Raw genomic sequence first — 15,476 nt, 5'->3', positions numbered from 1 at the left:
TAGGGACCTTTTCCTTCTAATACTGTCTATAGCTTAGGAAGCACTTTCAACCTTCTCCCTACCAATGGTCCCCTTGGAGGCCCAGTTCTGTCCCTGGTTATGGGCCAGTTATGATTTCACAATCTTAATATTTCTGGCCCTTGCCACCTCCAGGGGTATGAATTCTTTCCCTTGAACCCACAATTGCTGACAGAACTCCTACTGTGAATGGACAGACCTGCCCAACCTGCAGTGTACGTACCTCTGTCTTCCACCTTAGACCCATGAACTTCTTGCTGCCCTGCCCCATGCACAGCTTGAGAACTCTTCCTGATGCTGGTTCTGCCTACACTAAGACTGAACCTCTGACAGCCCTGGATGCGGTGTCCTGGCGCCCCGGCTCTCCTCTGCAGCTGGGGCAAGTGCTCTCTGCCTGGGGCAGAGGCGATTTATCTGGAACCTAATGAAGCTTGAGCTTCAGGGCCCATTCACACACTGCCCCTTCCAGGACTTCTTATCTAGTTTTGTATTTACACATTGTAAGGACACTCAGTGAGCTGGATTTGGGTGAGGAGGAGGATCTCAAGTAATTATCAGCAAAAGTGCCTACAGGAAACAAAGTCTCAGCAACAGTGAGGAGTGGATTGGCTCAAAACAGAATGGGGGCAGGAGACCTGGGAAAAGCAGAATGGCAGGTTTGAGCAGCTACCTACACCCCCCTTGCTGATTGGAGAAAGACACTCCCCTAGCATCACAGAGAGTAAAATCACAGACAGGGGTGAAAGCTGAGTGAATTTTGACTGTGTTCCTCAACATACATGCAGATCAATGGCCAAGGGCAGAAGCTTTACCAGCTCGGGGAGTTTGAACAAAACCTTTGCTCTAATCACTGGCTACTGAGCCATGCAGATCCAGGACAACCGATAGAAAAACAGTATGAAATATAAAAATATGAATTAAAACCCTAGCAGAGACACCAGCTGTATGTTTCAGGGGGCAGAGGGTGGGCAAGGTTCTGCAGTGGAAGTTCAGGCAAGTCATTTAAAAGAACACTCAGAAGAAAAGGGACGATGTCTCCCTTATGCTCCTGGCCAATTCCTGTTTGACACTGCCTGATTCGATTTCATTTTTGCTCAAGTAAACTCTTAAAAATAAATAAATAAATACTCAGAAAAATAAATCACAACCTGTATTTATTACTACATATCATCTATATGCTATTGGGTCAAGGAGTAGCAAGTATATTTTTATGTCAGTTCTGCCAGGAATACAGTGATGGTGATCTAAAACAAAACCAGCATTTCCAATAAAGCATTGATTATTATCAAATATCAACAAGCTCCGCATAGCCACTTTGCCTTTATCTCGAAGCTACTGTCCTGATAGATGGTTGTGGAATTTTAGTGCATTGGTTGCACTAAAACTGGGTAGTGATATTCTAAAGAAAGGTAAGCATTCCCTTATTAGCATGCAAAGGTGTAGTAGGACTGTCTATAAGTGAAGTTCCTACAATGACCACTAGATGGCGGTCTAGTAAACTAAATCTGTGAGCTAGAAAATTCCATGATTTCATCCCTTCCTCAGGCAACCCTAGACCTTCAGAATCATGACTTTAAATAAACTTACTAAGGAATTTGCTAAACTCCTGTTTCTCGTTATTAAAAATGTAAGTCTGGGGGAATTTTGCTGCACACCACTTTCTTCTCCGCCAGGGTTGAGACTTGAAGTACACAAACAGGGACCATACTCCTTCCTACACAGAGGGGAGCGGGGCTGGCACCTGAAAGCTTTAAATGGAGATTTTAAACTGGAAATATAAATGCGACTCACTCGCGTTTTGAAGCCCAGTCTTCTTAAAGTTGATTTGCCTACAGCCCTAAAATGATCCCATCTTTTGAAAACTACTTTATGGGTGTCTAGTTTTGGGAGGTTTTTTTGAGTGTTTTTTATTATTATTATTTTATTTTATATTATCTGATTATCTACTTTTTTTGAAGACCAGGAAATGAACCACTGCTGCCATGGAAACCTGAAGGGCTCCCTCCTTCCCCAGGGACACATAAGGGATAGTAAATGCCAGGAAAAGCCACAGCCTGCTTGACTTATATGACTTTGTGGTGGACTGTTGATGACAGTTGATGTCTCCCTACTGATCATCAGGGAATGAGAAATATTGAATAGATTCCTGAGCTTATTGGAAGCTTCCTGATCACTTTCTAATGGAAGGTCAGGCTTTTAGGGGACTCAGGAGCCGTTGGGTTAGGTAGGGAAGTGACTGTCTTGTGGCCTGGACAGAATCCATTAACATCTTTCTCCAGGAAAAGCTGCAATCGTGAGCTATTTGTAATGGATATTGATTGCTCAGAAAAGAAGATACACATAACTTTAAACCTCAGGGGTCTCTAAGGATGAAAGACACAGAAGGGAGGGGGCCTTCAGGATCACAGGAGTGCTAGTTGGGAAGCAATCCTATCAGAGGTGACTTACAGAATCACAGATAACTGGATTTGAAAGTCAGTGCTTCTTGCTCAAGGATAAGGGTAATTTGCTGCCAGGAGAGCAAATACAACACTTATTGGGTACACACTATTTGTCAGGCACTATTCTAAGCACCGCACATGTATTATTTTATTTAGCTTAAAACAATTCTATGAAATTAACTGCTATTATTATCCTCATATTACACTGTGAGAAAAATCAAAGTCAAATAATTTGCCAAATGAGAGAACCAATTAAGTAGTATAGTCAAAATATATCCACCCAGGACGTCTAACTCCAAAGACTGTACTTTCAATGCCCACCATGCTGCTGGTGTAAATGTGATTTTGTTCAGGAAAAGGCACAGGCCTTCAGACGTCTGCAAGAGAAGTTAATGTATCTCACTCCCACCCTCATTTTTCATCCACCAAATTGCCCAGCCTTCTCAGCCACAGTAACAACGGTGCCCGGGTTTACACAGCCAGGAAAGGGAAGGAAAGCCAGGCAGCTGTCACCTCCAGGTTAGCCAGACCCTGTCTGAGCTGCTCCTGCTCATGTGGCCCTGTATTTGGAGATGCACCCGAGATTTTAACCATTTTACTGTTCTCCTGACCACTCTCTAGGGGGTGCTAGTGACCCTGGAATTTTTTGTGTGTGGGTTTTACAACTACTTCAGGTTCTGGAAATGCTTTCTCAACAGAACAGGGCTCTGCCTGAGCGATGTATTAGCTCAGTGTAGCGTGCCTGGGGAAGCTCTCTGCTCCTGCCTCCACCATCTGTGTGCAGAGAAGGAAAACCAACAGTATTATTGACGCTTGGCAGCAGACAGTGGGTGAGGAGATAGCAGGGGTCAAGAAAGGGGCAGAGCCTTGGATGAAACCTTCCTTGCTTTAATAAAATAAAGAATGCACCGGGTGAGTGGTCACTTTTAACACGTAGGAAAGAGAGAGGGTCTGCACTGCTCCTTCCTGACTCCCAGGCACCTGCTAGCCCTGTCCACCCTTCTCATGTGCTGCCCACTGCAAAGCTCTATGACAGGTATTTCACAGGCGAGGAAGCTAAGGATGAGAGGGCCCAGACATACAGCTGTAAAAAGCAACACAGAAATACGCGTATAGGCCTCAGACCAAAGCTACAATCTCAGTGTTACCCACTTCATTCCGGCTGGCCTAGCAGTCACCAATGGGACAGTGACATCACAGGTGACCTTTGAATGACCTTAGTTTATTCCTGGGAAAGGTGACTGATCTAGAAAGGGGCTTGCTGGCAGTGGGTGAGCCTATGTTTTTGTCATAAAGCTGTAGAGTATTAATTTTACTTCACATCGTCTCCAGGTTCTTCAAAGTAATGATTAAAAGGAAGAAAATGTTCAAAGGTCTATTGTCATTGCAACAGGAATCAAGTGAGCAATTGCTAGACATAAAAATATAAATTACTTTAAACAAGTCCTCCAGCATTTAAAATCATTCTCTTCCTACATTTAAACTATTCTGTTCTCTCCTATTACCAGCATCAGCCTCTTGATATAAAAGTTTATGTCAATGACCCAAAGGTGGTGACATGAAAAAAAACACACTAAAGCCTGACTCAGGGACATGCCTCTTCAGGTCCACCAGGGAAAGCAGCTGGAGATTAAGTTGATCTTTTCTGAAACGTGTTTAATGCTCTCTCTGAAGAAGGACATGGTTTAAAATAGCATTAGATACTGCAGTCTTTAGACGGGCTGAGGGAAGAAAGAAATAATCTAAGTAGCACATTGAGCAAATTTGATGCCTGAGTATTGAGACACTGCCCAGCAATTCAAAAGAAAAGTAAATCAATTCATTCCATCTCCTTAATGCTGTCTTGGTAGTTTGACAGGTTTCTATGCTGAAAATATCACCAGCTGGACACTGTGTCACTCAATATCCCAGCTTCAGAAGTGAATTATCAGGCACCAGCCCAATCGCATGCCATACTCCTCCCTGGGTTCACTGGCATCTTCAAGTGAGCGAGCACCAGACTCGGAAAAAAGGTGAAGTGACAGACCAGGTAGCACCATTTCTGGGATCACAGCACAGCCAGAGCCATCACCTTCTTCACTAGGACCTCCTCTCTCCAGGTGACGCTTCTAAAAGCAACAATCACCATCTGTCCTTTGAGACTTGCGATCAATCCCAAGGCACTGCTCTGAGACCTGCCAGCCACTCCCTCCCCTGGGGTTGGGGGCTCTGGGATCAAAAACGTTTTCCTGTTGAGCCAGCTTTTAATTTAAGCAGGAATTCAACTCTGCCGGTTACTGCTCTGTGACTTGGGGCAAGAGGTTCCCCTGCCAGGGCATTGGCTATCTTGAGTGAAGCGAACAGTTCCTAAGGGGAGAAGCCCCTATCCAGTGCCTCAGCAGTAACTGGGGGGTGTGGGAGGGGGAGAGAATGTAAACGGGAAGCACATCAGGCTGGAGGTGAGAATGGATTGCATATGAGACATTTTTAGCTGACTCCTGTAAATAAGTATAGTGAATTACTATGATTACAGGAGCAAATTGGGGAAACTATTGAGAAACATTTTCCTTAAAATGACTTTAAAATACCTTAAATGGAATAATTTACTCAACTATTGTGCTAGACACTGACTACCTATGGCAAGTCCTGAACAAGTAGTGCAGGGTAGAATACAAGATAGGCTCGTCAAATAGTGGTTTAGAGTTAAAAGAAATGTGTTTGCTTTTTTTAGGTAATGAAAATAAAGCCCAATGAAGTTGAGTAACTAGTGAACAGTAATAGATGTTGATAATTCTGGAAATAGGATCCAATTCCCCTTCAATTCAATCGATTAATGTATGAGAAATTATAAATTAGGCTTTTTAACTCCAAGAAAAAATGTAATGGAAGGAAATGCAATCACATATAGTATGCTGTTCAGATATGATGGAAATTTAAAGCATTGTGCTAGAACTGTTTTGGAAAGTTTAACACAACTGGTGAGGAAAAGGAGGTAAAGGAGTGATAAATCTTATATTTTTTGGTTGAAAGACAGTAGATAATTCCTAGGGGTGATAAATGTACAAATGGAAGTATAAGTAACTTACTTAGAAATATCGAGGTCGCTGGTAGTGGAAATAGCTCACAGTATTGAATATTTAGTGAATAATGAGTAGGACCAGGAATGAGAAAGATTGGGGCAGAGGCTCCTGTCTTTCATTATAAGTCAATATTATTTGATATTTTAAACTATATGTATTTTTATGAAATAAATATTTTTCAAGGGGGTAAGTCAGGTATCCAACATGATATCAGTAATCTAATTCAGAAAACAGATTTCAGGCTTATTTAAATGGGTGAGTAACTTAGACAATTTTGATGAAAATTTAATGCTTTTATTTTATGATTGAAATACCCAGAGAGGCAATTTCTTGACCTTCACTATTATTTTCCCCTATTATTTCAAATTGGTTTCCCCTACTGGAGAGTTAGGCAGAGCAGGCAGAGGTGAGTGTGTCCGGGGGTGGATTCAGCGAGCACCAACACTGTGCCATCATCATTCCTCCATGGTGCCAGGACAATGTAAAACTGAGAGACAAAATAGAAGCTGAACCAAAGGCTCATATGCAAAGTGGGCCCATAACACTGCAATAGAGGAAGCATCCAGAATAAACTGGAATGGGAGAGAGAGGCAATTTGAGGAGAATTGGCTGGAATAGGAGGTGGACTGGAATAGTTCCAGAGATGGGACCCGTGCCTGCCACTAGGCTTGTGTGAATTCTCCATACATGTCAGCATGTGAGAATCCTTGCATTAAAGAGGAAGGAGCAGGAAAGAACGTCAGACTGTCATACAAAGGGAGGACTCAAAAATTGAACAAATACACTTGCATGTACACTGATATACACACAAAGGATAAATTGCTCTCTTGTTTTGAATTTCCATGTATGATCTTTGTGAGCCACTCAAATAATGAAATAGAGGGAATGACGAGTCTGCAAGTGATCAGGACAAAAGCCTCCTTTGCTGCAATGCTGAAATGGCCTCACTGGCTGACAGCATCGCTAGACATCTGACTGATGACAAAATATCTGCATCTGCTTTTTGATAAGAAGTCTAGCACGGAGAGCTTGTTTCTTCTGGGTGATGGGTTTCCTTACCTCTTTGCTTTAAGGAGCACTGCCAATATAGGACAATTGTAATCAAGGGTTCAATAATAACATGAAGATATAAAGTGATTCACTATGCTGATTAGATGCAGTGATTAGAATACCTTGTATTACATTACAGTACTTAAAAGATGACAGTGCAATTTTTCTTTTTTCACAAGAATAATTTTTACTAGTGGATTCATAGGATATACACACAGAGGAGAAGTTGTCATGGTTTTTAGAAGAATAACTATGTCATGAGGAAAATTTAAAAATCCACTAAGCTAATGATGCTAATACTCGCATTCATGTGGTTGAAATCTTTCCCATTTTCACACCCCAATTTTTCAACTATGCATATGTTAAATCTATAATTTTCCCCTAGTTACTAGAGATGCAAAGACATTTCTTTGGGCGGTTGTATTTTGGTTTGCATTATCTACACCCCTTCTCTAGATCATTCAAAACTTTTAATAAAAGCAGGCTGCCTCTGCTGGGTTCTCTCCATGTGCCCTCAGACTCACTGTCCATCCTTTTCACCCTTTTTCTGCCTAAGAGTGACTGCAGCAAGGAAATTTTCTTTTTCTGGTTTCCTTCCGGGTTTGTCCAAAAGGAGAGAATAGGCAAGAATTAGAGAGAGACAAATGTGCAGCTGGCATTTTTATTTTCTGATCCTTCCAAATAGGGCTGGAAGTTGCTGTGACTTCTATACCAAAGTGCACCCTCTCCAGCAGCAATATCTCTCTCTTTCTCTCTCTCTCTCCCTCCTCCCCCTCCCACCACTCCCCCCCGTCTCTCTCTCCCCCACCCTTTCTCTTGTTCTCCCAGTAATGACTCCCTTCATTGGTGACTTTTGACTAGTGGATTCAGAGGATCCACTAGTGGTGCTAACTGCTATTGATAGTCTCAGGGTGTTTTACCATATTATAAATCTCCTGAAACCCTACCACAACTTTTTACAAAATAAATTCTCCTCCTGCTGCTCATTTCCTGAATACTCATTAATTATCCCCATTTGAGTGTGGCATTTACCTGGACCTTGATGGCTACAAAGTGAAAATTCTTCTTAGTTTTATGCAGAGGTAGCAGAAATATTCATCCCTTTCTCTCGTTTGGTGCCATATGCAATTACAATGGCCCTAAAGTAGATCAGCTTGTAGCTGATTAAGTTGCATCAAATCTCATGAAATTCAGTTACCTACAATCTTAGAAAATAGGCAAACAAATTTAAAGAATTAAGTCATTTCAAATCATTCTCTCCATCTTCTCATTATGCCTTGCTCCTATTCACAACACCTCTTCCAAGCATAAAATATGGATACAAAGAGACATGGTTGATGGGGGTCATAAGGAGAGAAAGCTTGGCTTATAGGACAATAACGTATCCAAGGAAAACATTCTCAATCCAATCATATAATTTTGGGGGAATAGTTGGGAGAGGTAAGAAACTCATAATCACACAGGTTGGACTAATCATAAAAGCCTTTATAGATGGGATGATTCCAACCTGACCTTGATAACAAGAAATGATTTGGTATTCATTAAGAGTTTAGAGAGCGTTTCAGGAAAAGGTTACATTTTGGTAACGACAAAGAGGTTCAGCAGTAACGGATTGTGTGCAGTAGGTGCTTGGGAGTAAGGGAAGATGAAGTAGATAAAGTTCCTTGATAGAAGAGCTTGAAAGTTAGGTAGAAATATTAAAATTAGATATATTCATCAACAGAAAAAACATTGAAGTTATATGCTAACCATGACCACCACTGGAAAGAATTCTGTTCTAGCAATTTAGTTAATTTAACAGGATTTTGGAGCTGTGATGGCACTATTCTCAGAAAGACCATGTTGGACTTTCAGGAAGATGTGGAAGCCAATAGAAGCCAAAGAAATCTATATATATAAAAGCCTAAGTGACCGGCCAACCAGCCAGTAGCTATGACACGCACTGACCACCATGGGGCAGATGCTCAGCTCAGGAGCTGCCAAGCTGTGGTGAATTGGCAGCTGTGGTTCTCAGGTGACACACACAGAACCAGAGAGGAGGAGCCTGATTCTGGGGTGCATCACCCAAGAACCGCCCCCTTGTAATCCAGGACATCTTGGGGGATGTTGGAGAGCCAGTTTTGGCCTGATCTCTGCAGGACAGGCTGAGAGACCCCACCGGTGCACGAATCCATGTACCAGACCTCTAGTTCTTCTATAATGGCCACGCCAAGACACATCATAATTAAAATGCCAAGAGCAAAAGACAAAGAGAGAATCTTAAAAGCAGCAAGAGAAAGAAACCCAGTTATCTACAAGGGAATACCCATACGACTGTCAGCTGATTTCTCAACAGAAACTTTGCAGGCCAGAAGGGAATGGCAAGAAATATTCAAAGTGATGAATACCAAGAACCTACAACCAAGATTACTTGAAATCTTTAGTTAAGAGAGTGCTACAGAGTTATAGTGCTTTGCTAAATCTCTGCACAATAATGGAGAGATGGCAGATAAATAGACTTTGGATTCAGTTCTGTATGTGGAGATTGAAAAGCTTTCAAAGTGTCTAGAAACTCGCCCAGAAGTGGATGCCCACAGGAAAGTTTCCCTAATTTCCATTTCTGGGAATATTAGTCAATAATAATTCTTTAGGCCCATCCTACATCTATTAGGACATATTGTTTGATTTGCAGTCTGAAAAAACCAATCATGCAGAAAAGGCCAAAGAGATTAAAATGATCAGAGTTGGATGCAAAGTCCCTTTGGCATGGAATCCAATAAGATTATAGGTCATGAAGTGACCTATGCTTTTTAATCACCTAAATGGTCTGCATATGACTTTTTCTTTTTATCTCATAGGGAAGGATAAGGAATACAAAATTAGTAGAGGGGAAATTAACATGTTTTTGAACATTTAATAAAGGCTAAAGCCTGTGCTATGTTCTTTGAATTTTCTCATTTAATAGCAGTATTATTAAGCCAGGGTGTTTAAATAGTTTGTTCAAGATAACATGGCAAAGGGCTTCTTTTTTTAATTTAAATTCTTTATTGTTTAAAGTATTACATAAGTCTCCTTTTCCCCCTCTTGACCTCTTCCCAGCCATTCCCACCCCCCAGCACATGCCTTTATCCCCCTGCTGTCTGTGTTCATGGGTTATGCTTATATGCACGCATACAAGTCCTTTGGTTGATCTTCCCCTCCCCACTTCCCCTTCCTTCCCTCTGAGGTTGGACGTCTGTTCATTGCTTTTATGTCTCTGGACCTATTTTTGTTCATCAGTTTACATTGTTTATTATATTCAGCAAAGGGTTTTAAATTAGGACAGTCCATTTTCAACAATCAATGCTTTTCATGTGCTACTCACCTGGTGTACCTGAGCAGAAGTAGTTTGTTTGAATATTATACATGCTCAACTCGGTAGATGTGTGTTTTCTTCCGAGAATTTCTCCCGAGGTGTGCTGGAGAGCTAAGCTTGCAGCCATACTTGTATTCCTGATCAACATCAAGCCTCTAGTTAAAGGAGACCCACTCTCTATCCCTACACTTTCACTGGGCTTTCTTTTTCTTTTCCTTTTTTTATTCCCTCATTGTGTTTGAAAGAAATTAAAATTTGATGTTATTTATTTACTTATATTTTCATATATTTTAGCATCCCCATATATAAAGTATTAATAAGAACTAAAAATAAAACTATAATTCCTTACTCAAAGAGTTGGATTTTTTTTTAAAGGTTAGGGATAAATAATTGTGACAAAAAATACTATTGATCCTCTGAAATTGTATATATATTAAGTATTGTATATTAAAAATAACCTTGGAAAATGTATCATGTTGAAGTGACTATTTGTATGCTATAAAAATTTTGAATACCAGCTTTAAGGAACTTGAAATTTAGGTAGGCACCGATTTTATATTTTTGAGAGGAAAAGTCATTCTAATATCCCTTACACCTGTGTAGTTTCCAAATACAACTTTGAGATTATCAATTGTTTCAGTATACATGTAGAATAAAAACATAGAATTTAGGACTGAGAGATACTTTTTAAATCACCTTGTTCTGGCTTCTCACTAGTTAAGGTAGATGTCTAAACTTAGGTGAAAATTCCTTAACAGGGTCTAATAGAATATGAATAGGACTTCCTTCTAAACTTAAATAGATTGTCATTGAACTGAATGTTCATTTATTTAGCTCACAAATAAGTATTTCTTATGGTCTTTGTGACCATTGACTCGTCATATTGATATAAACTGAATATCCATGCTGAGAATAAACTGAGTATCTATGCTATGTACTCTGGATATAATGAGAAAAAATAGCTTCAGTCCCTGCCCTAGAAGATATTCATTCACTTGGGGGAGGCTGAAATGACAACCAAGACCTTTATTAACACATTTGGATTCCCAGGGTGCTAGGCAAGAACAAAATGTATTGTGGCATCTTAATGCCCAATGAACTTATTAAAATGCATGAATATTATGTAAAAAATATTCCAAATGACTTTCCTGTAAAATCCTCAAGGTCTGGAATAGCTCTGTTAATGACACTGTTAGAAAAATATTGCTGCTTCTACGGCAACATTCCCACTTGGAATAAAGTCATTTTTGTTGTGGTCCTCAGTGATGGAAGCCACTGCGTTGCCAACAGCCCATGCTCCAGAGTCTGTTTAAGCTAAAATCCCATTCAGAAAACCATGGGATGGGTTTCTTCCCTGCTCTAAAAGCTTACAGCTCTTTTTTAGCAGCTGGCCTATTTGCTGAGCTGCAGAAAATCTCCTTCATGAAGAAATTTTATTTCAGATTCAGAGTGGTTCAAGGCTATGAAGGTCATTAAGCCGTTTTCCTCATTTTTCAGGTGAGGAAACTGACACCCACAGAGCCCAGGAGACTTGCAACTAGAGGGAACTAGATCGCTAAACACCTGTCACTTGCCCAGTATGGCTTCCACAACACCATGTTTCTTTGAGACCTTCGCCAATGCAATTTCTTCATTATTAGAGAACTTGCAGTCACCCATCATGAGGCTATTTCAAGAAGAGTTCCATGTACTCATTCAACACTGATCTGGGTCTTCAGGGATTTTATTCCAAGCAGAGTGGCTTGGATAAGAGGAATGACACCAACAGGGTGTCTTTCTTTCTTCGTGGCAACTTTCCTGAGATGTACCACTTGTTAGCCTATATCTTACATTGAACACTGCTCGCTCTGGTGATTTAGCGTTGAAAACTTTAGGAAAACTGTAAGATAAACATTCTGCTGGACACTTTGCCTATTTACCTCCTTTATCCCTGCGAATCTCTGAGGGGCAGGAGAGTGTTTGCAGTTAACATTATTATGTAGATTAGAAAACTGAGGCTCTGAGAGGCAACCTGTCCAGGTCACATACCTCATAAGTGACAAAGCTGAAATCAAGCTCTGGTCCCCCTAAACCCAAATCCATGCTCTTCACTCTGCACCAGTGTCCTCATCAAGTGCCTCTACTCTGCCCCAACTTAAGCAAAAGCAGTATTTGCTTTCATGCAAGGTAATCCTGTGTGCATAGTCTGGTTTTAGAATGAACAGTACCGTGCTTAAATGTATAGAGCATTTTGCATTTCCCAAATGTTTTGCATCCTTTTTTATTGCTTGCTCAATGAGAAAAATCTTCATAAGTGGTTTTTGCAAGTCATAGTCATATATTAAAAATAAAGCAAACAAAACAAAAAAAAAGCAAGGAGTAGGGGCCCTGAGCAGGGATGGCTCTGGCATTCTATAGCCTCAGAGGCAGAGGAAGATTACAACTTTTAAAGTTCCTTGGGTTTGGGGGACTGGGTAAAAAAGGTGAAGGGATTAAAGAAAAGTAAAATAAAATAAAAAATAAACACCTCATAGACGCAGACAGCAGCATGGCGATTACCAGGGGGAAAAGGGGGTTGAGGAAGGTGGAAGAGGGAAAAGTGGGGACACGTGATGATGGAAGGAGACTAGACTTGGGTGGTGAACATACAACACAATGCACAGGTGATTATTATAGAATTGCACACCTGAAGTCTATGTAATTTTATTAACCAATGTCACCCAATAAGTTCAATAATTATTAAAAAATTAAAGTTCCCTGGATTCTGTCAATGTCCTAGATTGCTAAGCCCATCACTATCAAGCCCAAACTTGGTATAGAATTGCCATTTACAGCTATTCTCTAAAATACCAAGTCACCCTGTTAAAAAGCAAAATGAAGAATATTATAAAAAGTTATACCTGGGAATCACAGAAACTCATGTTTGTGATCTGTGGAAATCTCATTAACACCACTGAAATGTCAACGACGCCATGTGACCTGGTGAGCCAGCAACCTTAGCCACCTAACATTACATAATGTAATAAAAACTCACTGGGTGGGGAGCAGGAGATGTGTCACCATGTTACAACATTTCTATACAGTGGCCAGTGCAGTGAATACTTCCATTTCCATTTCCTTTGGCTGCCTTAACTATTCTATGTAAATTTACATAAACACAGCATAGATGCCAGTCTAGTTTATACTGCAGTAACTCCAGTTAGCAACACCAATGCCCCAGAAACTCCAGCCTATAGTTCCCAGAACCAAAGACTCAAGAATGGGTTATATTTAAGTCAAATCAAGGTGCTGCAAGGTTGAAATAAAATGTTGGAATTAGTCTTCTCACCTACCGACAGCTACAGAAATAGATAGACTATGGAAGTCTATTTAGATCAAGAACAGAAAGATAAATAAGAAATGAAATAGTGATAAAGGATTTATCCAGCAGGCATGAATAAGCTGCAGGAATAAATTCTTCTGTAAAACATTGTGGCTAATCCTAACTGGTTTGCCTCAGTGGATAGAGCGTTGGCTTGCAGACTCAAGGGTCCCGGGTTTGATTCCGGTCAAGGACATGTACCTTGGTTGCAGGCACATCCCCATGTAGGGGGTGTGCAAGAGGCAGCTGATCAATGCTTCGCTCTCATCGATGTTTCTCTCTATCCCTCTCCCTTCCTCTCTGTAAAAAAAATCAATAAAATATATTAAAAAAAACAAAACAAAACAAAAAAACCATTGTGGCTAAAATCTACTGTCCATAGCTAAAGTCTAAATCAGGTGCTACAAAAGTCTGAACTTGCTCCGGGTTCAGCATTGCCCGTTTTTTAAAAAATAAGCTTAGACACAAAATCTGAACTTTGGTACCTTTTTCCTCATCTGTGGTTTGAGGCATATATCTCTGTACCCTACCAAAAATATGCCTTACTCATATTTGCTGCTCTGGAGCACAACAATATCTAATTTATAGATAATCCTAAAGTTGGGTTTATTGAATAAATTAGGATTTTGTCTTCTTATTGCCTAAGGTGCTCACACATCACTAAGAAGCAGCATTGTTTGATGGCTAAAAGTGTAAGTTGAGCTTAGAAAGCCAGTATTTGAATCTTAACTATATGACCCACACATGTAAACCTGGTCAAGTTCTATAAGCTCTCTGTGCCTCACTTTCCTCAAATGTAAAATATATAATAGTGTCCACCTCAGAAGGTTGTTACAATGACTAAATGAGTTAATATACATAAAGCCATTTGGACAGAACCTGCACATAAAAAAACATTAGTATGTGTCAGCAAATATTACCATGTTGAAAATAGCTTCATTAATTTTGTCAATGATATCCTATTAAAGTTATTTATGGATACTGAAATGCCAGTGAAGAGCAAGGGAAAGAGAAGGCAAGCGTGGATAACCAAAGAGCAAGAACAGGCATCTTGCACATCCCAGGTGCCCCAGGTTGCTTTCATGTCCTAAAGAATAAACAAATCAAAGCATTTTAACAATGCTCGTGCACAAAGCAATGCATTGCTCATTAGGTCAGGACTTTGAAAATGAAAGGCATCTCCTCACAGTTGCAAAAGAAAACTAGAGTGCAGGTTTGCTATGTAATCTCCTTGTTTGAATTCTTATTACAGTTTGCATTCTTTTTTATTAGAATACCCTGGGCATAAGATGTTTATTATACACTTTGTCTTTGAGGGCATTAATTTGCTAGCATTTCCTCCCCATGCATACTCATCGTGGTTAATTTGCTGGCACTTCCTCCTCATGTGTACTCATTACAGTCCCACTAGGGAAGCACTTCTGATTCTCTGTCTTACATTTAACTTAGAGGTTTACTTGTCTTAATTTCACATTCCACTGAGAAATAGAAGTAGTTTCCAAAGGGATAAGGCAACACAATTGCTAATTTTGCCTTTAAAATACATAGATAATCCACTTAGAATTAGACCCCCTTGAAAATATAGGGTTGAAAGACTTTATACTATCATGATATGAGCCTATTCATGGATTCCTTATAGCTCTTGGCCTATCATGTGAAAATTCAGCTTTGTGTCAATTTAGATGGCACCAAAGAAGTCCATGAGGAAACTGGCTGGCACCCTTACATAGAGTCAAGAATTGGCCCTACTTCACCAAGCTCAGAGTCTGTTCTATTTGTAGTTTTTCACATTCAGTTGTCAATTGAGCTGCAGTTTTGCACTAACATCAATCATCAGTTTCTAGACAACAGGCCTGGGCTTCTGTCTCTGGTTCCTGAAGGGCACCCCGGGTCCTAATGGCATTGGAAATTGGAGCTAAAGCACAGCTAACTATATAGGACTTAGGCCTCATTAGCATTTACTTTGGGGAATGAAAAAGTATGATTTGCTGATACATAGAATATTATAGAAGACTTTATAGGCACAATTTTGAATAAAAGAAAATAACACAAAAGAGTATATGCTAGATGATTTTGTTTCTACAAAGGGCGAAACCAAGCAAAACTAAGTGGGAATAGTGGTTACCTCTGGGGAGAAAAGAAAGAGACTAAGATAGGATATGAGGTTTTCTTTGGAAATGCACTTTCTGCCCTATTAAAATTGCTCTTGGAAAAGACATTTTCATGTTTAATAT

General features: G+C 40.1%; 1 protein-coding gene across 1 annotated transcript in view; it reads left to right on the top strand.

Moving 5' to 3' along the window:
• ADAM7 (ADAM metallopeptidase domain 7) overlaps window positions 1-15,139 on the top strand; it is a 73,152-nt gene extending 58,013 nt beyond the window's left edge. The window contains exon 23 of the mRNA XM_059695438.1: window positions 14,882-15,139. Within this exon, the coding sequence (XP_059551421.1) occupies window positions 14,882-15,139 (258 nt within the window). The remainder of the gene's footprint in view (window positions 1-14,881) is intronic.
• The last annotated feature ends 337 nt before the right edge of the window (window positions 15,140-15,476 follow it).

This window comes from Myotis daubentonii, chromosome 5, assembly GCF_963259705.1.
Source record: "Myotis daubentonii chromosome 5, mMyoDau2.1, whole genome shotgun sequence".
Classification (NCBI taxonomy): domain Eukaryota; kingdom Metazoa; phylum Chordata; class Mammalia; order Chiroptera; family Vespertilionidae; genus Myotis; species Myotis daubentonii.
The sequence above is the reverse complement of the archived record's forward strand: the minus strand, read 5'-3'. Positions and strand labels throughout refer to the sequence as shown.